This window comes from Falco naumanni, chromosome 11 (assembly GCF_017639655.2).
Source record: "Falco naumanni isolate bFalNau1 chromosome 11, bFalNau1.pat, whole genome shotgun sequence".
Classification (NCBI taxonomy): Eukaryota; Metazoa; Chordata; class Aves; order Falconiformes; family Falconidae; genus Falco; species Falco naumanni.
Window position 1 is genome coordinate 13244001 of NC_054064.1, and position 26631 is coordinate 13270631.

The window sequence follows — 26631 nt, forward strand, 5'->3', positions numbered from 1 at the left end:
TTTTCTTAGTTAATACCTTGTAAATAGTCTGGCCTCTGTCTAGTTTTCAAAACCCTTTCTACTATAAACAGAAATGTATTCAATTCCATTCCAGTTCAATCATATATGCTTGGCCAGATCACAGAAATCAGAGCAGGGGAAGACCTAGCTAGTCTTCATCTTCCTTGATGTTGGGCAGTATATTTTCTAGAGTGTCATTAGGTCTAGTTTTCAATGGACCCAGCTATCAAGCTTTCATCTACTGCAACCCAATAAATTAGAGAGTCTGACTTCTGCTAAAGGAATTGCTCCCCAAGGGAATTCTGCTTCCTTTGTTTTGGACCTATCCCAAATTAATGGATTACTTGAAGAAATGAAATGTTTGCCTTTAATGAAATGAACTTGGTAAAGGTGCAAATGGCTCCCAGATATGTTGACTTAGAGGCTTCAGGCATCCTTAGACCGTGTTATTTTAATGTCCTTTCAGGTGTTTGGCTGATCAGAAAGACTAGTTTTCTGAAGAATACAGAAAGATAATTATTTTCAGGTTTAATTTTGTGTTTAATGTCATGTTTAGAACAGCAGTTACCTAACTTATGAGTTGTTTAAAATAGTGATTTTCCTAGCTCTCTTTTTCTTTGTATAGATATACAGACTTTTTCTTTAAGCAGTTAATAAAGAACCTTAAGTGACTTGTTCTCCTTTTGACAAAGGCTTTCTTTGGAAGTTGAAGATTTTGTGATTATCTCCTTGATTTTTTCACTTTTATGACCAGTATAAGGACTGTGTGGTAGAAGAAGCCATTTTTTAAGTCTAACTTCATTGTGCCCTAAGATTGACGTATACTACCATTTGTTTATTTATATTACCACATCAGATTTTTAAAACTCTCATTTTGCTTGATATTCTTTATTTTATTGCATTTTATAAAGTATTAGCAGGCCCAGAATGTTTCAAAGTCATCTTTGCCTCTTTAGCTAGCTAGATGATTCAATATAGTCTTTAGGCACTGGAAAAATTGAGTTTATGACAGTTCTTAGTTTTAGGATTTAGATTATTAGTTGGCTGTAATTTGGAAAGGTAACCCAAAAATTGCTAAAGTGTACATTTGTAATTGGGCGGGTAGGTTTTTAGAGTATGCGTAGCAGAAGAATCCATTTTCAAAGTAAGCCTGTCTTCAGAATATTTGTCATTCCACAGTTGAAATAGGGCTTGCATGCTGCTGATCTTCTGCTTCTAAAATTCATCTGATGAAGAAAACAGTTCATCTCTTTAATTGGAATTGCATGATGATCTGGTAGTGTAATATAATCACTCCGGTAAAAAAAAGCATGAGGTCATAGTGGAAAGATTTTCTCCCATCAAGAAACAGCAGGTTTTATTCTTCCTTTCATTTGTAAGAAAACAGTCATATGCAATATTCATTACAAGGATGGCTGTTCTGTAACTATTGGTGGTCTTGCAGGAAAAGAAAGAAAAACAACAGAAAATTTCATCACATTTGAAGTATGCCTTACCTGATGTCTCTTAGCTGAAACGTCTCACCAAGTTCCATCTATTGTCCAAGATGAAGATATAATTTTGGATCAATCGCAATTCATGGGAAATCACTGGGGAGGTTAATACAGTTGTATATATTTTGCTATTGCTATGAGCACTTGATGAATCTCATCTTTGTTGTCTCAGATCTTTAACCAGCTGTAACATTATCTATCAGTATCACGGTTTAAGTAAACTCTCATAGACAAGTCTCTTGATCAGGATTGAAGTTATTCTGCACAGCTGTGGTAGGTATATTTTGCACTTGGTTAATTCTGCACTCATAGAAGGATCATCAGAATGATCCACAAGTTGAATGCCCCTCGAAATCCCATTCCAGCTTCTTGATTCTCTGGCTGTGTTCCTGGCCAGTAATATCTTCCTTTGGTATATAGCTAACAAAACAAATGATGCTCTCTTCAACTACATTATTCGCATCTGTCATACTTGCTTTCATTCCCTGCTTTGATTTCTTGCTGGAGTTAGTAGTCTTGACTAAATTTAAGAAGTGGCAGAAAATACTTTTCCATTTGCATTAATTAATTTTGAAATTCTAGATGCTTTCTCCTATATTTTAGAGTCTACTTATTCTCTTTCCTTTGTTTAGCAGTGCAACCATGACAGATTTCTTTGAATGCCCTAGCTTCTGTGAACTAATAGCACAGCCTGAGATGGCATGGGTTTTGCACCCAGAAATGTTAGCATCCAAAATGTGAAGGCAGATTTCTCAAGGTCTGTTGAAGCCTCAGGCTGAGTGGGTCATACCACCTTTCTGGTAGTCCGATAAAGGTGACCTTGTAGTTGTGTAGCTCCAGAAAAAGAAGGGATCTTGACTGTTAATGGCAGAGTAAGTGCAAGATGCCAGCTTCATAGCAGGTGACTAAAGCCCTAGTATTCACTCCATTAAATCTGTTCCTGGTGTTTGTGAATTTAGCCCTCATTTAACTGGCCACTCCTTCATCAGTCTTCATAGTCTCATCTAAAAAAGCCTTTATGAGGTTGAGTTGATAAAATCAAACTGTGGAGTAAATCATATTTCTAATTTATATCTTTACACCAGTTAGGGATATAGAGATGCATTCCTTTATCTGGACAGATTTTGGCTCGGGAAATACACCTGGAAGATTTTGCATCTGTATTTCACTAATTGGAACAGGACCTGTGCAGTACAGTACAAAACATATTCTCTCTGTTTATTGGCTGGTGTGAAAGAGTAGGGTTGCTGGTCTATCAGAAACATCTGGAAAGGAAGATTGCTAAGAATAAGGTCTTTCTATGTAGGAAGTTTACGGCTACTACATATTCCCCCTTGTACCAGGGGGACTACAAGGTACTGCCACTTAGAAACTACTTGAATATGATTTCAGCATGGTGGCCCCATGTCCTAGCTTGTAGGTTCAAGAATTTCCATAACACCCCTCTGATACTGTGCTCTTAAAAAGGAAGAAAAAAATCCATGGAGAAGATCTTCACTCGATTGGCAGTAATCTGATTCCAGCATGGCAACTGGCATTCCCCACTTCTCATCTATTCCTGTTCTTTGTCTGTTGCAACCAAATGTACCACTGTATTTGTAATAATATTTTACATGTGTTAAGAAAGTTTCATTTTCTTTAATAGAAATGAGTGAAGCACAATACCTAAAAGTATTTTCTACATGGTTATGCATGATGCAATAGATCTTTCCACATACTCATGCCTTTTTGCATGAGAGTTTTCTAGTTCTCATTCATAAATGTCTGGCTTTCCAAACTATGCCTCTGGCAGATCTTAGCACAAATATCAATCTATTCACCACTTTCTTTTTTAATACTAACATACTTGGCACAGATATTTTTCTTTTTATTTTCCAGTCAACATTTCTATTTAGTTTATGGCCTCTGAAGAACTTTTTGTAACCCACTGTTGTAATTCTATTAGTCACATTGTTGGCCCAATTCAGCATAACCATTCAGCTTACCTTGAGGAAAGCCATACTACTGAGATTTGAAAACCAGTTGTAATACTGAACACCACAGAGTGATATTTTAATGTTAGTTGGTCAAAATGAATGCTTCCAGTTTCAAAAGAGGTCTACAATACTTAATAACTTCCAGACAAATAGATTCCTTATTAAAAGACAAAATCCTAAGAGCATATTTAAAGTTAAGTCCAGCTAATGAAACAGTAATTCTCTCCCAGAAGTTCCCTCACCTATCCCTTAAGATACTAGATAATATTTAACATGGGTAGTGTCAATTATTTTGGTACCAATAAAAGTTAGATAGAGAGTGTTTGATTCATGTCGTTTGGCTGAGGAAGCATTTAAAGGTATGTAATGGGCTGTCACTAGTAGGATGGAATGACTGAATTTGAAGAGGTATATTCACTAAAGAACACATTTTTTTCTTGTAGATCAACCTAATTTTCATAGACTTCTTGACAGAAGATAAACTAATCAGATTTTATGCATTTGCACACGTTTTTATAATTTTTAAATAAATACAGCAATTTCAGTGCTCTTCTGTAGCTATTCCAAAGGGCGGGGTTTATCCATGTAGTTATTTCTTTTCTTTACTTCCTTTATGTGACTGCTTATGGTCTCCTAGAAACTTGTTACTGTGTTTTCTTTTCTGGATGTCAGTGTCATACTTCATTAGAAACAAGTTGTATTGAGTTGCATTTCCAGAACTGTACAGGCCAGCAAACATGTTTTTATACATTTCCACATCTGTAAAAATGTATCATCACTGCCCATGAGGCCCTTGGACAATACCATTTACAAGTCAAAGATGTTCCATTGACTTCACTGGGATTAGGACTGAATCTTAATTTGCTGTACAAGGAGAGAATAATTACTTTTTTCTTACCAAGTGTAAGTCTAAAATGCTGCTGAATTTGAAAAGTATAGATAGAATCAACTTATTTCTGTAATGCTGATGATACCGCTGATGAAATCATAGTTTACGTTATATAACTGGCAGATATAAAGTGCCGATATACTTCACAGAGAAGATATTCTCCACGTAAAATGATAAATGGTTTGTTATTTAAGTGTAGCTTGCAGTTTTCTTATTAATGTGCAATATAATTTTGGACAATTACCAAAAGCATACTACATTCTTTCTATATGTTTATCAAGTCTTATGACTAACCAAGTTATATGTGCATGGGTGTAGAAATAATCAAAAGGACAATCAAACAAAAAGCACCTTACTTATTAAAAAATCTGTATCTTCTTTTTAAGAAAAGATATTTGTCATAGTAGGAATCTGAGGAGTCACAGGAGTGAAGTAACAGAAACCCATGTAAGGGAATTTTTAAGTGATTAAAGCCTTTCAGTGTTAGTCACATACTTTGTGAGTAAGTCAACTTCTCCTTTTTTTCTGTGCACTAAAATCATGAGTACAAGAATTGTACCAAAAGTCCTTGCTAGAGAAAACAGGTAAACCAGTAATTTGGTCACATGGTAGAATATATCTTTAAATATGGAGATCTGTTTTAACCTCATTTATAATTTCTTCTAAAATGGCAATCTCCTGATTCTGATACTTAGGACTTTTATGAATCCTCAGTCATTTGGAAGTGTAACATGCTAATCCCCTCAGCAATCTAATGAAACAAACAGATACTATCTTCATATTACAGACAATGACACTGGCTTGTAACAGGAGAGAGGAGATTTCAGAAGTGGCTGGGCTCACATGAGGCACACTAGAGTATTTCTTCCTAAACAAGGGAAAGCAGACATGTGGCCAGATTCTGGCCACAATTCCGCCTTCCTTTGGCTCCCTGGGGATGTAAAAAGAATTGGTAGCAGCCATGAGACTGCTTTAATTTACAGGACCACAAGTTCCTGTAGCTTCAAGCATGATAGGAGCCTTCTTTTCTCAGCCATGATGAGTAGTACTTAGTACACAGAATATCTAGACCAGTGTCTTCATGGCACAGCCAAGATTACAGCTCAAGCGTTCCTGGCTCCCTAGATTGTGTTCACAACATTACACAAGCCAATTCTAAACACATTTTCTCTTGTAAAAGTTTTGTGGCCCAAATCTTCATTTGAAACTAGTTATAGATACAGAGCTATGGAGCAACTTAGAGCAGCTGAGGACCTGACCTTTAAATGAAATGATACCAGTGAAGCAGGCAACGTATACCATGGAACTGCACTGGTTTTGAGAACTCTTCAGCAAACAGGAGGAGGATAGCCATGGTTATTTGTGAGTTGTGGCCTCTTTCCTGTATGTGTAATTATTTACCCTATTCATGTCAGATACTGGCATGTCTCCACTCTTCTCGTTACCTGAAAAAGTACAGGTAAAAGAGTATAGGTAAAAATCAGCATTATTTGCAATTTAAAATTTAAATAAATATATGATTTCACAAAGATCAGTCAGTGCTCCCAGTAATCAGAATTATAGTTGTTTATTCTGTGCAGTCCAATAAAAGAGAGTTTTTTCCTGGCACTGCTACTTGCTTTTTTATTACTTTTGTGTCATGCTTTGAAATAAATAAGTTATTCATTTGGAGGAAAAAATATAATTTCTATATTGAATTGTTCATACTACCTTAATTTTCTTAAGCTTTACTCCTAAGTAAAGGTTAAGATGCTTTCCAGTATTGCTAATCTAATTTGCTACCACTAACATGGGAATGCCTGATATTTTTCCATTTGCAATGTAGTACACACCAGAAGATTTTATCGAATATGACTATGAGTATGGGGATGCAGATTATAAAGAAACTGATTCTGTAACAGAGGGACCCCCACTGTTTGAAGAGACAGTAGCACAAACAGAGGTAACAAAGTCTGATCTGTTTGTTGTGTGGTGTCCAGCTGTCCCCTACCACGTGGTTTGTCAGTTTGTGTCTTCTGTATATAAGCTTAATGTTTTCTTTTCACTCATTTCTTTGCTCTGTAGCTATAATACTTGCTTTCAGTTAGAGATGGAAGGTCTCACAGCTGACAGCATTCATCTCACATTTCGTTGCCCTTCTTTCATTCATGCTTTCTCAATTTTCTTTTCATTTTATTTATGTTTTCCCATTCCATCTTTCATAACGTTTGCAGAAAAAGAAAGCCATGGTCAAAAAGAAGAAGAGGACAGTGGCCGCTAGCTCAAAGGACAAACCCCAAAAGGCCACAACAAAAAAATCTGAGAAATATGCATCCAAGAAGAAGAAAAGTTATCAAGCAGCAGCAAAAGGCAAACTAGGGGTAAAGGTAGCCAAGAAATAATCAAGATCTTTCCCAGGCCAAGACTGGAAGATCTCTGATAATAAGAAAATGTATACCTAACCCCACTAGATGAATTCATCTGGCTAATATTATAACCTGGATAAAAGTGATACCTCTTGAATTTTTCCTACAGGATTTTTTTTTTTTTTAATTAATGTACTTTTTCTTTTATGCTAGGCAAACATTGTTGATGGATTTCAAGAGTATAGCATAGCTGAAGGTGATTATGGGCCTCAGACAGAAGCTCCCTACAGGACTACTGAAGCAAATGAGGTAATAAGGATTCTTGAGAAAATGATAGGCAAAAATACTTGCCCACTACGTGTCAATGTTTAAAAAAACACAAACACATTTTAAAAATATGAATGTCCATCTGTGTATATATACATACCTATAACGGCATTTAATGTGATTTGATGCTTTCTCAGCCAATATCAGAACCTATTTTCTTGGGCAGATCTCCCATTAATTCTGTAGATATCTGCCAAATCTTTAGAGAGCAGAGTTCATGATTCTGGAGATCGTTCAGTGATATATGGTGTGGGAATGCAGGGTTGCGTTCAGTGTGGATATGAATGGAACTATGTCTAGTATAAACTAGCTTAAATACTAGACATAGTCCTGATCTTATAGGAAGTGAAGTCTCTAATTTTTTCCTGTAATTCATAAGATGCAGCATAAAATGAGCCTAGCACAAGACAAAGAAAGGCTGCAACCATAGCAGCATATTGAAGTTGAGTCAGAAGCTGTCATTTCCTTTTAGTAGCTCTTCAGCTAATGAAAACAAATTATTTGCTTTTCACTGAGGTTCTATTCAAATGAAACATTGTATTTTGAACAGTCAAAAAAGATAAAATTATTTTGACTTCTGTTAGAAACCACATTTTTAGAAAGCTGTGATGACAAGCCTAAACATTATTTTAAGATTACTACACCTAAGCCAATGTTGATTAATTTCTGCATATTAATGCTAATTTAGAAAAATGGTGGCTGAATATAAGAAATATTGTTTTCATTTTTCTTTTACATTTTCATTTCAAATGAAGATATGTTGCTTCAAAGATGTACAAAACTGTGCTGCCCCCTCCCCCCCAAAAAAAAAAAAAAATTGAAGAGAAAAAGTGTCCTCATTTGTTATTTTGGTTTTCCTCCTATGTATCTTGGAAAGTGATGCCAAATTAAGGTATATTTTACTTATTCTACTGTAAACTCTTCCTGTGTTAAATCTCATGTTTACTTCTTACAAGTTGATTGACAGAGGCATATTTAAATCATTCTGTTTCTTGGACAATTATAGGCCAATTGTACAGTTGTAATGAGGTATATTCAAAGCACTAAATGCTCTCCTTAGTGAGAACAGTTCTACATAAAGGCAAAATTTGGCTTATAATTGGTTCAGATCTGCATTTACTCTAGCTGTAAGGCAAAAGTCATACTCCTCTAATGGAATTAGGCAACTCTTAAATTAGAATCTACCCTTCCATTGTAATTGCAGTATATTTTAATATCAGGATTAAATTAAAATATATGTAATTACTCTGGATGTTGATTAGCTTCTCAATATGTTTTTTAAGACTGTACTGGTTCATTTTGTCTGACCATCTAGAATACCCGTCTCATATGAGCAATATCTAAACTTTGACTTCTTTCAAAATTATCCTTTAAAGAGACCTCTGTAACACAATAAAGCAATTCTTTTTGCCACCCCCCCCAAATGGTTTTGTACATCACAAATATACCATTATTTTAAACTGCTTTGATGCTTTTAAGTTGGTTGCTTGGTTTGACAGTTTACATACCTAAATATGAAAGCTTAGATTTCATAAATGTTAAAATTAATCTGGGTTGTGCAGGTGGAATTTGACTCAGGCAAAAAAACAAAAATTGTCATGACAGACATGAACCATGACTTTTAGAGTGATAAATAAACTGCAAAATCATCTAGAAAAGAAGTTGAAACATTTAACTCATCATTGGTATTTATAGATGCAAAATAATGAAAGTTCAGCTTAACTAAAGTGATGCTTGCACTTCCTCTTCATTGTTATTGTAAAAATGTCTGAACTTATTCACTGCTCATTGCCTCATCGCAGTGCATATGTTGATTCATGAATGCTTGCAAGTGTGAAACCAAGCAGGAAAATTAAGCTATATTTGGCACTACAGTAACATTAAGCAAACAGTACACATAGCATACTGGGTATATTGAATTCAATGTTTCTGGAAATAATAATTAAAAAAAAGCGTATGAAAGCATTATTTCTTTGTACTACTTATACAAAGATCTTTTAATTACTCTGAAAGGCTGGACTTCCCCTCCTTCAGACTCTAATTAAAAGACAATATGCTGTAGTTCTACTGTTCTTTCTTCCTTTGACATGTCATCATGGTGGATCAGCATATGCTTACATTGCTTTACTAACAATAACCCACGTATTCCTCCTATTCCCAAATCTTTGCTACTGATGTGAATAGCAAAATCCTGTTGAAGAAGTATTTGCTGAAGAATACATAACTGGAGAGGATTATGATAAAAAAAATGAGGAAACTGAATATGGAAGCAGAGGAGTAGACCTCAGTGAATCTGATCTGCTGGTAGATGGAGATTTAGGCGAATATGATTTTTATGAATATAAGGAGTATGAAGAGAAACCAACTGATTCCACTAATGAGGAGTTTGGTCCAGGTGTTCCTGCAGAGACCGATATCACGGAAACAAGCGTAAGTTGATTGGAGGCATAATGCAGATTAATTTAATTTAGTGATTCTTCTATAGTTATACAGTCTCAGAACTGTACAGACCCTGATCCAGAGCTGCTTTTGAGATATATTCTTGCTTTTAATAGGCTTTGGATCAAGCCCATCCTCTTGTTTTAGCAGTCACGAACCTTTTATTTTTATTGAATACAAGGGTTTTGTCTCTTTTGGTGAAGGGACCAAGGCAGCTGAAGATGGGAGGGAAAGGAAAGGAAAGAAGAGGTGGAATTCCAAAAATAAATGATACAATGAACAGTTTTAAAAATCTTCCTAAACTAGAGCTAAAGCTGGAAAGAATACAAGTTCTAACGCAGTGCAAGTACTGTAATTAATATTTTTATATGATTACCCTAAGAAATTGAAATGCCTATAAGTGTCTAGAATCCTATGGCTTCTGCTTCTTTCCAAGGAGAACGTTCATGAGTGGGAAATGGAGGTCTGAACTCTTCTGTGGAAATCAGATTAGTCAATGGTGACAGGTTTATGACCTTGCAGGAGTGATTTAACAGCTCAGTATATATAAAGGAAGATAGGATGACATGGTGGATCCTGTGAATCATGCTCTTTTTTGTATTTTATAGCTTTCTCTTTCTCTCTGACTTAATCACAGGCTTGACAGCAAGGCTTTAATTTTCCTTTAGTTGTGCCAAGTTCCTCATTTACCAGTTTGCTGGACTGTGGAAGCTGCAAAGAAAACTAATATAACTAAGACTGGAAGCAAAATTAATCCCTGTTCAGATTTTTAATTGGGAAGGTTCTGAGTATAGTAGGAAAGGAGAATTTTGGTTTTAGTTTTTGCTCAGTCTTATCTTTATTTTATCCTCACAAACTCAATACTTCAGTTTACAAAGGATCCAAGAAATAACAGCAAATGCTGTGAGGTCGCTTTTCTCTGCCAACCTTGAAACCCATACTTCTGTATTTCATTTATCACTACTTTCTAAACCCTGTTGGGGTCATTGTATTTTTTAATGATCCTTATCTATGCAATGTGATACAAGCTTACTTTTTTCCTTCTAGCCCAGATGGGGACAGTGTGGCAGAATGACACAGAAAAGGTCAGATTATCTGCAAAGCAAAGAGCCCATAAGGCACCATTTGTGCCTGCATTAAGCAAATGACTGTGTAGACTCTATCCCCTGGTGTAAATTTCAACTTAAAATGCCTTGCTACAAAACTGAAGGAATCGGGAAGCTTGAATTAGAACCCAGGCTCTGACCTGTGCCAGCTTTATTATAAATTTCATCTGTTGAACCAGAGATATCATATCATTTTCTTTTGACATATGGATTTATTTAGAACAAGAGAAGTTCTACCTTTGATAAAAAAGGCAAGATGAAAAGCATTTGGTATCTGGAAACTCAGAAAAAGGGGCAGTATTTCCAAAGATGGAGACCTTATGTCATTTTTTTACAACTATTTTTAATTAATATAATAAAACATAATTATCTATACCTCTTGCTACTGGATTTTAATGAACTACTGCATTTTTACTAGTGACACCTGTGCCTTTATAAATCAATAAAAAATGCACAGGCCATAAATCTATATATCTGTTTTTCCTTTCCAAAATATTTGATATTAAAGTACTGTAACATTATCCTTAACATTTCCAGATCTGTAGCTATTTTAGTGTTAATGTGGAATCACTCAACTGAAATAAAAAAAAAAGCATTTCAAATTTTCATTTTATCAGAGCTGAATTTAATTTCTAGTGGTTATGTTTGCAATCAAGAGAGGTACTTCTGAAGAGAAATAAGTATCTCAAAATTTGACAAAAAAAATAAACTTCTTTGTTTGAAACTTGAATCTGTGTTCTGCCATTAGCATGTGTTACTGACCTATTGGTTTAGACACTTCTGTTATCTTAATCCTGAACGCAAACCTTCCCATAGAACTGATCCAAAAATAATGTTGTAGTTAATGCTAATTCATGTAGTTAGGAGGCCTAACTGGCTGTCCATGAAATATTATTTAATGTCTACAGTGTCACTTAGCTCCTTTCCCATTTATACCATGAAGTCACAGACTCTTCTCAGACTAATTTACGTGTCGTGGACATCTAATGAATTAGGAACGTGAAGGGTACTGTCTATATGGGACCAAGGGATCTTTCTTTCCAGCTTACTTTAGGCTTGTTTAACTCAGAAAGCCATGAAGAATCATTGTTAATTGCCAAGAATATGTCCATTCAAATAAGAAAAGAAACAACTTTGTGACTTGCACACAGAAGTTTTAGATTCTAAATCCAAAGTCCTAATGCAAACCATGGCCTGCAAACTATTGCATCTCATTGGAAACGAACAAATTGACAATATCCAATAATTTGACAAATATGTATGCAGATTTTGCACTTTCCATTTCTCATGTATTAAATATTTTTGATTGATATAGTTTGTTTATTTCTCATAGCACAGATCAGTTCCAGCTTTAGCTTTCAGTTACAGGTTGCTGCAGTTCTTTATTGTACCAGGTCTTTAGGCCTTCTACTTATTTTCATTTTTGGGGCTGTTTTTACTGGCCAGGTGACTGGACATGGGGCTTATGGAGAAAAAGGCCAAAAGGGGGAACCAGCTGTGATTGAACCTGTAAGTACAGATGTGGGTGAGTTTTTTCTTTAGTACTATATAACATAGGTACACTGTTGGTACATCATGATCAAACTGTGTTGTTCATGATAGGATGGCAATAACCTTGTCCATGATCTTTGAAGCAATCACCTGCAGTGTGGACAGCATAACAGTGGTAACAGACAGTAGCCTGTTCAGCCTTCTCTTCCAGTTACACAAAGCACTAACCCCATGTTCCTTAAAACGAGGAGAATCTTGCACAGAGGAAAACAGAAGAAATCTGCTCTTCAGGCCATTTAGTTACTACAGTTTGGACAGACCTACAGAGATAGCTTCCAGCTTAGGCGCAGGTGTAATTCTGTAACTACACGTTTCAGCAAGGCAAGGAGGTCTGTCTGAAAGGTTAAATAAATGCTTGTATGTTTAAACCTGGGCTGGTGCAATCAAGCTACTGAAAAGTTTAATTAAATACTTTCTTCAGAGGTTACAACTTAGTCATAAGCATGATAATGGGTCAGTAGCTTACAGAATTTTTTTCATCTTTAAATAGTAGTATAGTAACCAAATGGCTTTTACAGTAGAACAAAGTTATACTGTAGCATCATGTTTGATGGTTAGAAAAAAAAATGTAATTGAATTTTTAAAAAGACATAGATTATACATAAATAATCATTTTATACTGTCTAGCAGAACTTGAATGCCAGTGTGCTTTACTCTTCTAGAATTTTCAAGGACAGCTTTCAAATACATGTGTGACAAACAGAAATTAAAATTTAATGTGGTTTTTATTTCATAGAAATTTAGGTACAGAAATATCAAGGGAAAAATTCGCTTAAGTTGAAGCCTGATAAAATACTATGTTGTGTGATTATTACCTAAAAACCAAATGTCTGGATTCTGTGATTCAGAAGGTCCTTCTTAATTCTATGTTCCTATCCCAGGATCAGCATTTGGTTAAGTTACTGATCACCAAAGTTAAAGCACTACAATAATGAGCAAATGACAAGTCAAGATTGCCTCTCCGTCATGATCTGTGAAGAAGCTCAGAGTGTGTTAGCTCATAAAATGCGTGGTTTTTTTAAACCATTGCAAGATACATTTAGTTTACATCCATAATACTGAAGAGGTATCCACTGCCAATCTCCAGCATTGTTGGAGTTCGCTACAGCTAGCTTTGAGCTTGTTTGAAAGTCAAGTACAAGTGAGAACCATATATTTGTAGGTCTTACCCTGCACTAGAATTTGGACTAGCATCTGCACTCAAGAAAAGGAGCTAGGAGGTGCTACAGGACCCACAAAATAGAAATGGCCAGAGTTATTCACATAAAATTCTTCAATAGCATTAATTAAAATCTAAAAAAAAAATATGTTATTTTGAATCGGGTACTGAGATCCCTTCAGCCTAGAAGTCTTTCTCACTTTTAAAATGACACAATTCAGATTCTAATTCTAGTAACTGGAGAGAAGATCGCCGTAAAAATTTATCAAAACACCAAGAAACGTTAACTTCAGTAGTTCAACTAAAAAGATGTTTTATATTTTCCTCCAAGACACAATAACTTTAGTATCTTGTTTCATCCCCCCCTAGGGTATGCTCATTGAAGGACCACCGGGACCAAGAGGACCTGCTGTAAGTAGAATAACAATTTCCTTTTATTGTATTTGATTTATCCACTGTGTTTGGTATTTATGAGTTAACACAATTAGTGTTGGTCTTATTATAACTCCTAAATAGTATATTTGGCTTAGCATTTTTACAAGGGAATAAAAAAGGATCATCTCCAGCATTTTCAATGACAGTATGCTACAAGCTGAGCACACATGAAAATCAAACTTTTGAATGTTGACTATAAATCCATGTAAAAAAAATAAATATGCTGCTTTATAAATTATTTTATCCAAATACATGTTCAACCTAATTTTCAGGAGAAAAATTAGTTCAAAAATGCTGCAAGTGTTCAGCATAACAATGTCATTAATTTTCCATAGGGTCTTACAGGTCCCCCAGGTCTACAAGGTCCTGTTGGTCCTCCAGGTGACCCTGGTGAAAGGGTAAGTCAACAGATTATCCTGGGTATTGATGGTATGTCTTGCTCTAATTGCTACAAGAGTAAGTGGGTTAGATCCTGATCTGAAATATATACATACAGGTTAAGAAAATTCAGTGGAATCAAGGTTGATTTACTTAGCTGAGCAAACCAACTGAGAACCTGGACAAACATTTCCTTAGTGGTAGAAATATGTACTGTAAATACAGGGAAAAAGTTAAGTTCCTATTTGTCTATAATTTTCCAGTTTTATGTGAATTATTTTAAAATATAATAAAGCAATAGGTACAAACATTTCATATGCATTTGAATGAGTTTTTAAAAAATCAGTATGACCTCAGCTATAACATGTAGAGATACAGGGAAAAACAAACTCTGCAGTATCAAAATACATGGAAATACTGAACGTGATGGATAATATTTAGATGATCTAGTCTGAATTTATTGGCCATATTAAATAACATATTGCATGAGAACCCTATCCAGACATGAATATAACTGAAATTGAAGATATTATTTTAGTCTTTTCTTACTGAAACAACACAGGTTTTGAACAGCCTAAATATATTTATTTGAAGAAAATATGCTACCAAAAAAACTTTCCCGAGTTTTATGAGTGACAGTTTACTGATATGTCTAGCACATTCATGCTGTATTTGTGTATAGGAGATGCTGAGAAGGTGCTTTCACTCCAATGAATAATGATAACATTAAAATCCTAACAGTGCTTCAGCTTGGTAGTAAGTCAGTATGCACACTTCTTTCATATTTCTTTCCTGTAGGTTAACTAAATAACATATTTTGGAATTGAAACTTAAAAAATGGGAATTTTAACACATTGTAATGGAATAACTACAGATGGTACTCAGTTTTTTAACTGTTTGCTGAATTCATCATAAGGAAAATCTTGACTAAACGCATCATGTGCCTGTAATGAAACAGACTTAATGTTTTATTTTAAAAAAGGACACATTACACAAATAAATAATTGTAGATATTAGTTACAAAACTCATGAGGACAATAAGTATTTCTGCAACCAGATCCTGCTGTCAGATTCCATCTTAATGAAATAACATTTCTGTCTAAATTTTAAACATATGGGGACAGGTTTGGTTTCTTACTTAAACAACAATCAGTGTGTATGAATAAAGGCTCTAGTTCTTGCTGTAACTATTCTGACTGCTTCTCTTCTTAGCTAAAAGATTTAGAAAAGTAACATTCTGGAAGAATTACCACTCAAGAAAAGCACATTGCTTAATTTAAAAAATCCTCCATTAATACCTACAATAATTGAGAATGTTTAAGCAGAGAACTACAGAACAATTAGTTGAGAAATCCACGACTTTATGCAGTTGCCTATGGTCCTTCAGCTTTTGTACTTAATTATTATATCATTCTAATTATAATAATGGGTATAAGACAACTGAGCAATGAAGGAACATACCCTTCTGGAGAGGACCATAAGTGGTCTCACTTTTGCTTACTGTAAGGATGAATTTCACTCATATAAAATAGTGCAATGGAAGAAGCAGCTGAAAAAGTAATCTAATCTTCAGTTTTGTCTGTCTTCAGTAGTCTAATCTTCATCTTCTGATCTACTCTTCCAGTTCTAATCTTCGCAAAGACTCATAATCACATGGCGTAAAGTCACTGCAGATCAGAGTTAAGGTACTTTGGGTGCCTTGCAAGTGCATTTGATTAATTTTTTTTTATTATTTTTTTAACCCTATACTCAAAATTGCCTGGATGCATAATGTTGTGGGTTTTTTTTAACAACTACAACATTTTATTTGATATTTTACATGTGAATTATTAATTGGGTAAGGTTTATCTGTAGTGTGTTTTTAGTAGGGAGTTATTTTTTGATGCTTCAGGCTTTTTTGAAAAAAGAGGTCAAACAAACTCAGTAAGAGACTACTGATCTTAGCTCTTGAAGAGAGGAAAAAACACCAAAATTTTTCAGGTCAGCTTTCCCATTGTTTTTTTCAACTCCTGAGCAGCAGAAGGAACCAGTTAAGACAGTTTGGTGTTTGTTGGTCTGTCATTGCGACCCTGCAGAGTGTTGTACTGGTGAATGAGTACTTTGTTTGGCAGACATGCACCAGGCAAGTGAGCACTCCCGATGCAGGTCCGTCCTGCCTTTGACAGCTTCAACTAGTAAAAATGCAACATGCAAATTGCTGGGAGGAAAGGTGCAATTATAAATCTGCTGTTGTCACAACAGCGTGTTGGATCAATAATCATAGGCATCATATACACACATTGGTACATTTCCTCAACTCCACCTTACATAAAAAGTTAATCTCTTTTTAAACTGTCACAGAGAATTAGATTTCATAAAAAACAGAATTCAAGTCATAGCTGCAGAACCTATGTAGCCTTTGAAAATTAAGCCTATTCAAAGCACTTAAAAAGAATCACCAATGTTAGTTCTCTATAACAAGTAAAGCAAACACAGGAACACAATGCAAATCTGAGCTTAGCCCAATCTCTGATATCATGAGCAAAGCCTCTGTAATTAGGTACTCTATATTCCTGTTTTAAATATAATTTGTACATAAAATAGTTAAAGGGAATAGCTTTCTTCTTTATTGCTGAATGTCTTCTCCAAACTCATTTCTTTAATTACCTCACTAATCATGAATAACATTCCCAAATCATTTGCAAAAAGAATATCAAACCTCCAAGTCATCTCTCTGGACTTGTGCGAAGCATTTGACACTGTTCCGTATGACATCCTTGTCTCTGAATTAGAGAGGCATGGATCTGATAGATGGACCACTTGGTGGATAAGAAATCGGTAGGATGGTTGCACTCAAAGAGTTGTGGTCAATGACTCAATGTCCAAGTGGAGATCAGTGGCAAGTGGTGTTCCTTGGGTCAGTACTGGGACTACTGCTGTTTAACATCTTTGTCAATGACATGGACAGTGGGATCAAGTGCACTTTCAGCAAGTTTGCTGACAACACCAAGCTGTGCAGTGCAGTTGAAACGCTGGAGGGAAGGGGTGCCATCTAGAGGGACTTTGACAGACTTGAGAGGCGGGCCTGTGCAAACCTCATGAAGTTCAACAAGGCCAAGTGCAGAGTCCTGCATGTGGATCAGGGCTATCCCAAGCACAAATACAGGCTAGGTGAAGAATGGATTGAGAGCAGCCCTGAGGAGAAAGACTTTGGGGTGCTGGTTGACAAGAAGCTCAACATGACCCAGCAGTGTGCGCTTGCAGCCCTGAAAGCCAACCATGTCCTGGGCTGCATCAAAAGAAGTGTGAGCAGCAGGGAAAGGGAGTTGATTCTTCCTCTCTACTTTGCTCTTGTGAGACCCTACCTGGAGTACTGTGTTCAGCTCTGGGGCCCCTGGAGCAGGGCCAGAGGAGAGCCACAAAGAGGGTCAGAAGGCTGGAGAACCTCTCCTATGAAGACAAGCTGAGAGAGATGGGTTGTTCAGCCTAGAGAAGAGAGGGCTCCAGGGAGACCTTATAGCAGCCTTCCAGTGCCTAAAGGGGCCCTACAAGAAAGATGGAGAGGAACTTCATTCAAGGGCAAGAAGTGATAAGGGGTAATGGCTTTAAACTGAAAGAGGGTAGATTTAGATTAGATATTAGGAAGAAATTCTTCACTACAAGGGTGGTGAGGCACTGGCACAGGTTGCCCAGAGAAGCTGTGGATGCCCCATCCCTGGCAGTGCTCAAGGCCAGGCTGGATGGGGCTTAGAGCAACCTGGTCTAGTGGAAGGTGTCCCTGCCCATGGCAGGGGGGTTGGAACTAGATGATCTCTAAGGTCCCTTCTAACCCAAACCATCCTATGCTTTTTTGATTGTATGGTTCCATAAGTGTGTCATAAATACAGCTGTAAGTGTGTGTGAGTGATTTAAAAGGTTTGGCTTATATAACTATGCTTTTGTTCTCATGCCTTCATTCTCTTAGGGTCCACCTGGTCGCCCAGGTCTCCCTGGTGCTGATGGTTTAGCAGGTCCCCCAGGTACCATGTTAATGTTGCCGGTAAGTTGTATTATGATTACAGGGTAGCCAGCCTTCAAAAGAGGAAGTTTATTTCAAGAAATGTATAGATGTTCTCTTTTTTCATCTGATTTTGTCTTTGGAATGAGAGATGATACGGAGTTTCTTGTATGGTGTAAGCATATAATATCATATGGTACCTTTTTTTTCTTCAAACAAACATACACTTTAGCTCCTGCATGATTGCCAGATTGGAACCTACAGGAATGTATTACACTCTGAAATCCTCCTTATATTTTCAACTGTAACTATTATTTCCTATTATGTGTCCTAAACAAGGAGTTTGCTGTTGCACAGAGACCATGTATTCCCAACAGAAATGTGTGCTTTCAAGTCTCTTTGACATGGATAATTTTAAGCATTTCATGCTAAAAAATGGACTTCAGTGTCCTCTTTGAAGAGTCAGTGCATCCTTTGAATAGAAATATATGCACGTAGCCAGCTCTGCTCCCACTGGAGTCAAAGCAAAACACCATCTGTTTTAGCAGGTGGAGAAATAAGCCCAAAGCTGTTAAAGTATCTTGCAGCTTTGTGGTGTGAAAAGTACTATGTGCATGGAATTCATTATTCCTAAGTGTATATGAAATATCTGATGAGTACTACCATCCTAGAGAATTGATAAAACAACTGTAAATGAAGGGGCAGAATTTTTGCTAAGTAAAGCAAACTAAGTAAAAAAATATCAGAACTGTAGTTGCTGCAGTTTTGATACAGGAGGCAGGGCTCTGTCAGTATCTATAAGGAAAGGATGATTTTGTGGTTTCTTTTCTATTTATGAAATGATCAATGGACGTTTAAGAAAATAAGCTAATTTTTTTGACCTCGTCCTTGCACCAAATTCTATTATCACAGCTGGCTGTATAACAGAAATATTTGCTTACCAATAATTAGTTGATGGAAAAATGCCACTACTCCTCGGGGAAATTATTCCCAAATCATTCTTCCATCTGTGATTGCTGTGCCAGCAGAGGAAAATTTGTCTTTTATCAGTTTGTTCCATTAAAGTTAGTACATGTGGACTAATACTTAACCTATCAGTCACTTTGAAAAATCTCACAAGCTTTATTTTTAGATGTTAATGAGTCTCACCACAAGAGATTTACAAAGTCAAACCAGAAATTTCTCAAGAAGTAGTAAATTGGCTTCAGGTCTCCCAGATTCTAGCCTAGTATTTTAACCACCATCCAGACTTCTTTTCTTTTCTTTTTCTTTTAGGTATTTTTGCTTGGAAAAATATTTTGAAAAATGTAGTTGATTCCCATTATGTGGATCCCCACAAAGCACCTGGCCTCCTTTCAAATGACAGAAAGCTTGGTAGTTCTCTTCTCATTTTAGAGAAGTCAGGTGCTTATTTGTGGGGCTTAAAGCAGCAAGTTTTCCATCACTTTCCAAAAAATTTCTTCCATTCTGATAATAATATGACTGCAGGAGAGAGACCTCAGTTACCATGCCAACTCTGGTTGTAGGCAAACTGGACAAACTGTTGAGGGCAATGAAAGATTCATGGCCCTGATATCCAGGCCTATGCCATACCTTTAGAAAGCCATACTTCTTGTTGCAGCTTAGTGTCTCTGCAACACTGGGAAGCTTCTGTGAGCAGTTTCATGAGGAATAAAAGTCCAGCAGTGCAGGCATGAGTACTTAAATTTTATTCTGTAATTTATTTTGAAATTGTCAGAGATGACACGAAACTGTTTCATTTTAGATACCAAACACTTTTCAAATTGAAGTCTTTCTTAAATTGAATGGTATTTTTCTGTGGGTAGCTACCAATTTACAGAGAATTCATTAGTCTTGATACATGTTTTTAATGGGGTTGTGCAGATAATTAGAGTCCATTTTGGCCTCATTTTGAAACAAACAAACAAGTAAACAAAATGAAAGCCAAAATCTTAGGAAATTAAGAAAATATTTGCTCCTAGAAGGTAAGATTTGCACTTGGCTTCTAAACTTACCATGACTTAATATTCACGCTGGATCCAGCAGCCTCAATGCAGCAGTCTTCTGAAGTCAGTGGAATGAACTAAAGAATGAGACCCTGTGTCTTTCAAGTGGTTTACACAGTTGCAGCAAATAACAAATATGGGTTTAATTTGATAAATTCTGAATCTTTTTCTTGTTTTGATACTTGCAGTTCCGCTTTGGTGGAGATGGTGAGAAGGGCCCAACAATCTCAGCTCAGGAGGCTCAAGCACAAGCTATTCTACAGCAAGCTAGGGTGAGCACAAAAAGCCTCCAAATAAAACTGCCACTAGGGTACAGCTCAAAAAAAATTTCCATTTTATGTCATGCAGGATGTGAAGTAAAGAGCTCTAAGCATCATCTCATCACAGTAGTTATCCTTATTGACAACTGAGTCAATGTGGGGGGATATTCATTAATTGATTATGAAAATGTATTAATATAGAATTTTTATGCTGGCTGGCACCTTTTTCTTGATATCTGTTGTTCTGTTCTATGTTTTCTCAGATTGCTATGAGAGGTCCCCCTGGTCCCATGGGGCTCACTGGAAGACCAGGTCCTGTGGTACGTAAAGGAAGCAGCGGCACAGTCTTAAGCACACAGTAACTCAAGTCCACAGATCTCATTCTGGCCTTGCTTACACCTCTGTATTTATACTTACTTTATTTGAAAAGATACTGATATAATTAAAACCACAGTTTTTATTCTTATTCAAGGTCTACAATGCAGCCTGAGTACTAAATCAGTTTTTATTGTAGATTTTTGCATGTTTTGGTAGAGCACACTGGTAGACTTACAAAACTACCTAATACTTTTACATAAATAATTACGTACACCTTTACATTCAGTCATCACTGTAATAATAATTATAAAATTTCTTTTGATAAATAGGAAACTCAACAGAGGAGATATTAAAGCAAGAGTGTGTAGAATTACCTTGGTTCACTATTTAAGCTGAATCTGGAAAGTTCTTAAGAGTCATTCCTATAAACCAATAAAAGCCATGCAGGTTTCTAAAAGAATTGTACTTTTTTACTTCAGTCCTGAATTTGGCTTGACTGCTAATACCAAACAATTTGGAAAATGGCCCTGTGGATGTTGAAAAAGCTCAATATCTGTACAAAGTCTGTACGTGGAACACAACAGCTTTTGACGCTAACATGCAAAACAACTTTTTGATCACAAATAGGTTTGCCTCTGTAATCTCTACAAACACTTTAAAAAGACGATACTCTCAAGGAAAGAATAAAACCAGGTAGGAAGCTCAGCAAGCCAGAACCACCTGATAAATCTGGCAATTGCAATTTCCTCTTTTAGGTAATGAATACTTTTCAGACTCAATAGTCCACTAAATGGCATAATTTAGCATTTACCATCTTTCAAAAAACTATTATAAAGCATCTGTACTATGAAATAAAAACAAATGCTGAAGCCAAGATCATAAGCTTTGTAGAAGACTAGTCTTTTCTAACTTTCTCCCAGATGATTTTATTTATCCTCTGATGTATAGTGAAATTCACTTCTACAGTTAGTACACCATGTATATTTGAAAGATCCACTTAATTTGGAAACTTTGTCTACTGTGATAGCACAGCTAGGCTGGCAAATATTTGGCCTCTTAAATGTTGATTTTTGTCTGCTGTAATTTTTTTTTAAATATTGTCATTATGGTGATGGACACAGAGTGACATTAGCGTCTTTCATTGGATTAGACAAGCATCTAGTTGCAAAACACAGACAAGAATAAAATTGTGCTATGGAGAAATGAGAAATGAAAACAAGCGATTGCTGGGTAACCAAGAGAAAAGGATGAAGCAAGTTCCTGTTGGTTGGAAAAAGTGACTGCAGAGATATGCCACTCACAACTGTAACAGCATACATAGAAGAAGCAATAGAAGGTGCTGGAGGCCACCTCGTTTTCTCCTTGCCTCAGAATGCAATAGCATTTTTTTCCAAAGTAGTTTCCTTCTACTCATCCCAGCTGTGAAGATTTGGTCATAACTTAGAAGTGGTGAGACCACAGTATAAAAAATATGATTCCTTTCCCTTCTTTTGCACTTCTTTCCTTCTTTAATATGATGCTTCAGCAAAAGCCCATAGCGGAACACTAACAATTTAGTTCTCCCTTTCCAGCCTCCTCTTTTTCCCCTCTTATTCTCACCGTCATTAATGTACAGTGTCTGTTAGTTTGAAAGTGGGAGATGCACGCAGATGAACATGAGTATAGCATCCTACCATTAACAACAGAAAATACTGGCCAGGTTACTGTCCATCTCTTTGTGTGTAATTATTGCAGCACAATGCAACTAAAGGTTGCCTAAGTGGCTCTTGCTGCTATTTCTTCCCGTGACCCCTTTTATGCCTCCCTGGGTTTTCTTTGTTAATAAGATAATTATGTACCTTGGAGAAATATTTTAGTGAGCATAAGGAATATTCTGGATCATGTTCTTCCACGATCCTAGCAATTTAACATTTTCTTCAGTGACTCTTGAAAGCTACATGATATCTCTGTTGGCTTGTTAGTGCTCTGCCTCATCTTCATATAGCATAAAAAAATCTGTTACAGATTATGCTGTACTCCAAACTGGCCAGTCTCATGAATGCAGTCTGCTTATCTAAGTGAAATTTGCTGTTTTCTGGTAGTTTTTAGGTAAATATGCCACCAGAATCTCACTTGGTCCCCAGAAACTGAAATCACTGGACTTGAATTTTTAAGCGGACTTATACAAGAACAATTCTTTTCTAGAGGAACTATTCCAAAGTAAATAGTTGCTACCAAGCAGAGAATTTGGCTCACATACTCCTGATTAATCACGATTAGGTATGCAATACCTACAAGCAGTCAAATATGTGGGGTCTATTTAACAAACTAGTACACTATTTCCAACAGTGTATTTAGATCAAGAGACCTGCAGGATAACATTCAGACTATACAGAAAAAATAAATTCAGAACTGCTGTAAGCAAGGAATTAATTTGTAAAGACTGGTATAATATTGACAGTGAATTGTGTACCTTTAACTGAAGTATAAAGCTGGCCTCATACTTTCATGTTTTAAAGACCTTCACGGAGAGTTCAACAGATAATAATAATGGTTGTTTTGCTTCTAAGCCACCAGGAGGCTCTAGAAATCCAACTCTTTGATCTGGCAACCTTTTTGGCCTACAGTTCCAGAAGCACAGATTTTTGGTCTGTGAATTATTTATGTGCCCAGATTATTTTAAGAATGAAATAGTTGGAGATTTTACTCAACCTGAACTGTGTTTTGTAAAATAATTTAGTAGCCAATAAAATACATTTGGAGACATATCAGTTATTAGAAGTCTTAAGCATAGCAGTGTCAAAGCCCAAGTCTGACTTCAACCGAGTCTGGAGTTCACCTGCTTAATTAACATAGCATACAAAATTTCTACCTAGAAATATTAATCAATTATATTAATTAAAAGCAGAGCTTACATCCGTGAAACCCAAACAGACAGTCACCACCTACCAAAGCCACTGTTTTCTTCACTGCCAGTACCAGCTCAGGATCTGATTTTCAGTTTGCTTAGGACTTGATTCAATACCTGCAAGGTCAGTGGGAATCATTCCACTCCAGGATGCTAGACTCAGCACTAAGGCAAGCCATGAGACAGCTTCTTTCTTTGAGTCGTCGCTATGAATATAGAAGGATTATCAATTTTCCAAGGTCTGCAATATTTGTTTCATATTAAATACACAGTTTAGTTATGACCTGTTTCATAGGTCAGAAATGCAAAAAAATATTTTGCCTGTAACAGTAAACTCCGGTATGTTCCTTCTTGGTGCCTGTATTCTATGTGAGCATGTTGAGATTTTTTGTTTCATTTTGTCTATTTTTGTGAGACCACTATAAAGAAAACACAAACTTCCTTTGACTAGTTCTGCCCTAAATTCCATGTGTAGCATCTTACTCTGGATGAAGATCTGGTTTAGGTCTGTTTGTGAGTAAAACTTACTCTGAAAATCTGTATCATTTAATGATAGCAAAGAGGTGCAGTTATATAGATTTTCCACTACTTCAGCACCAGATGCAGAAAGACCTTCATTAAAACATCAGTGAAGTTCATGACGAGATTAGACAGGATATTTTTCATTGACTATAGTGATTTTTGGATTGAACTTTGAGACTCAGTTCTATTTTCTGTACAACACAGAAATAGATAAAGGTAAAAAAGAAGTAGCTTTCATTTTTCTTGCCTTCCCTACAGCAGATGCACTTCTCTTTGTGTTACTTACATTCTTCCTGTGCTCATATTTAGCTCCCAAATATTAATGTAGAACAAAGGGTTACATTTGATCCCATTCAAATCAATGGGCATTTTCTTTGTGATAGAAAGATTTTTGGTGCAGTTAGGCCCAGTGTCTGGACAATGATTTATCAGTGTATATTGCAGATTCAAATAGTCAATTCACACCTCCTAATGAATAGGGGATTGTTTTTTTCTCCCTGTAATGTATAGAAATTGAAAGTAACTTACTAATTCAACAAGTTTATTTGTCTATTTAAACAATTTATTTTGCTTTTTTCGTCAAGGGTGGACCTGGAGCAGCTGGTGCTAAGGGTGAAAGTGGTGAACCAGGTCCCCAGGTACAACAATATTGCCTGTTATGTTTGAGCATGTTTAAGAAAATGCATTCATACCACTTAGAAGAAATCAATGAGAGGCTTTCCACATTAAATTGAAGAAAAATAGCCTTTACAATACTATCCTAATTAAATGCAATAGCTTGATTGTTCATTTTGAAATATGAAAGTAACAATCTTTATATTTTTATATATGTTTTAATGTATATATATACACAAAAAGAGCAATTATCATATGTAGAGTGTCCTCAATTGAAAACCTGTTTTAATACTGTCACTTTAGAGTCTTCGCTGTTAAATAATCATATGTCAAGTCTGCAATTGTATGACCTTGGGCTGTGATCCTGTAAGGTGTGAGAGGTTGAATTCAGTTGGTAATTTAACAGGGTATTTTCAAGGAACACATAACATAGCAAGAATAAGTCTTTAGGAATCAGTGCGTGCTTTACTTACCTTACCGTTATATCAGCTCCTGTGCAGTGATGTTAAAGAGCACTGAAACACATTGAAATCTTTCAGTTTAAGCATAAAATAGGGGGTTCTTATAGAGATTATGCTAGGAGTCTCTGTAACAATGATTTTGCCAGATCTCAAGTGGTACCATGGAATTTCTACATTCTACATTATTTAGTGCCTGTCTTAAAACTCCACATGGATATTTGCAGAAGAAAAATAAAACAATTAAGCAAAAAAAGTGCTTTGAAGAGCCAGTCTTCCAGTTTGCTTCCTTGCATTTTTAGTATTTTTTATCTTCCTATTCAGGATTTTTGGATGGTTAGTCCTTACCATTGCTGTTTTCAGTCCTTACCATTGCATTTGGATGAGAGATGAGAAAGCTTCCACAGAAACATAAGCCCACACAGTCATTGGTGAAAGTTACATGTGTTTGAAAAGTAGAATTAGGTTTTTCAGTCTGGGGTAATTTGGTCTCCCTGTAGTTAAAACTGTGCTGTGTAAAGCTAAGACAGAATGTGAGCTGTTCAGCAGTTCAACTCATGTTTGTGTATGAGTTAGGGATCTGAAATAAGCACTCTCTAGTTTTCAACAAATAATTATTATGTGACTAAAGTAATTTTGGCGTGAGAGGAAGAAGGGTTTTCAAACCACAGCACTGAGATTTTCAAAACCATGAGAAGAATGTAAGCTTGTATGTTAAAAGGACAAATTATGCTGTGTATAGTGCCATCTCATGAAAACTAGTGTTCACATTGGTCGTGCTAAGGCCAGTTTGGATGCCTGTGTTCTATTAAAACTAATGGGAGTTTGGAAATGAGAATATATTTCCTGCAAAAAAAAATTGCAGCTTTGCATGTGTAAAATCTTACCTTGTTTCTGAGGTAAGATGTTTAACTAGCTTTTTGCTGACTGAAGTTGATCTTAAGAATTACACTTTTTACACTCAGGGTCCCCGTGGTGTTCAAGGTGCCCCTGGTCCAAGTGGAAAGGCTGGCAAAAGGGTAGGTAGTTGTATGGATAAATCCTGCTCTGGGTAAATAGTTTTTATTTAAATATATTCAAATATTAACGGATTCCACTGCATTTTCAAATGTTTGCCCCTCTGGGTTTTTGCAGGGACGTCCTGGAGCCGATGGTGCCAGAGGAATGCCAGGAGAACCTGGTGCAAAGGTAAATAATGAGACTTGAGGCTTTATTTCAGTCTTGGTGTGGGCTGGATAGATTTTATGTAGGTACCACAGTTTCTTCCAGGCCAACCCTAAATTCTTCTCTCAAGTGAAAATACTGAGGTTTCAGATATCTGGGTCAGATGCAAGAGCTGCAAATGAATCATCCGTTTAAAATATGGTAATTAATGGTAACAGCTAGCAGTTTGACCCTGAAGTAACTTGATTCTTGGGGCATGATTCCTACCCTCTGAATCAGTTTCTAGTTGCAGAGTATCAGTAATAGTAAAATCAATTTTGCAATTGT

At 36.2% G+C, this 26631-nt stretch overlaps 1 protein-coding gene across 5 annotated transcripts in view; it reads left to right on the plus strand.

The window, feature by feature from the left end:
* Positions 1-26631, plus strand: part of COL11A1 (collagen type XI alpha 1 chain) — a 160741-nt gene that overhangs the window by 45770 nt on the left and 88340 nt on the right. The window contains exons 6-18 of one of the 5 annotated variants that reach the window (XM_040610990.1): positions 6184-6300; positions 6572-6718; positions 6917-7012; positions 9215-9460; positions 12022-12084; positions 13655-13696; positions 14056-14118; positions 18042-18116; positions 20269-20352; positions 20604-20660; positions 24652-24705; positions 26106-26159; positions 26275-26328. In XM_040610990.1, the coding sequence (XP_040466924.1) occupies positions 6184-6300; positions 6572-6718; positions 6917-7012; positions 9215-9460; positions 12022-12084; positions 13655-13696; positions 14056-14118; positions 18042-18116; positions 20269-20352; positions 20604-20660; positions 24652-24705; positions 26106-26159; positions 26275-26328 (1152 nt within the window). The remainder of the gene's footprint in view (positions 1-6183; positions 6301-6571; positions 6719-6916; positions 7013-9214; positions 9461-12021; positions 12085-13654; positions 13697-14055; positions 14119-18041; positions 18117-20268; positions 20353-20603; positions 20661-24651; positions 24706-26105; positions 26160-26274; positions 26329-26631) is intronic. The other 4 variants (XM_040610993.1, XM_040610992.1, XM_040610991.1 and 1 more) reach the window with 4 other exon arrangements.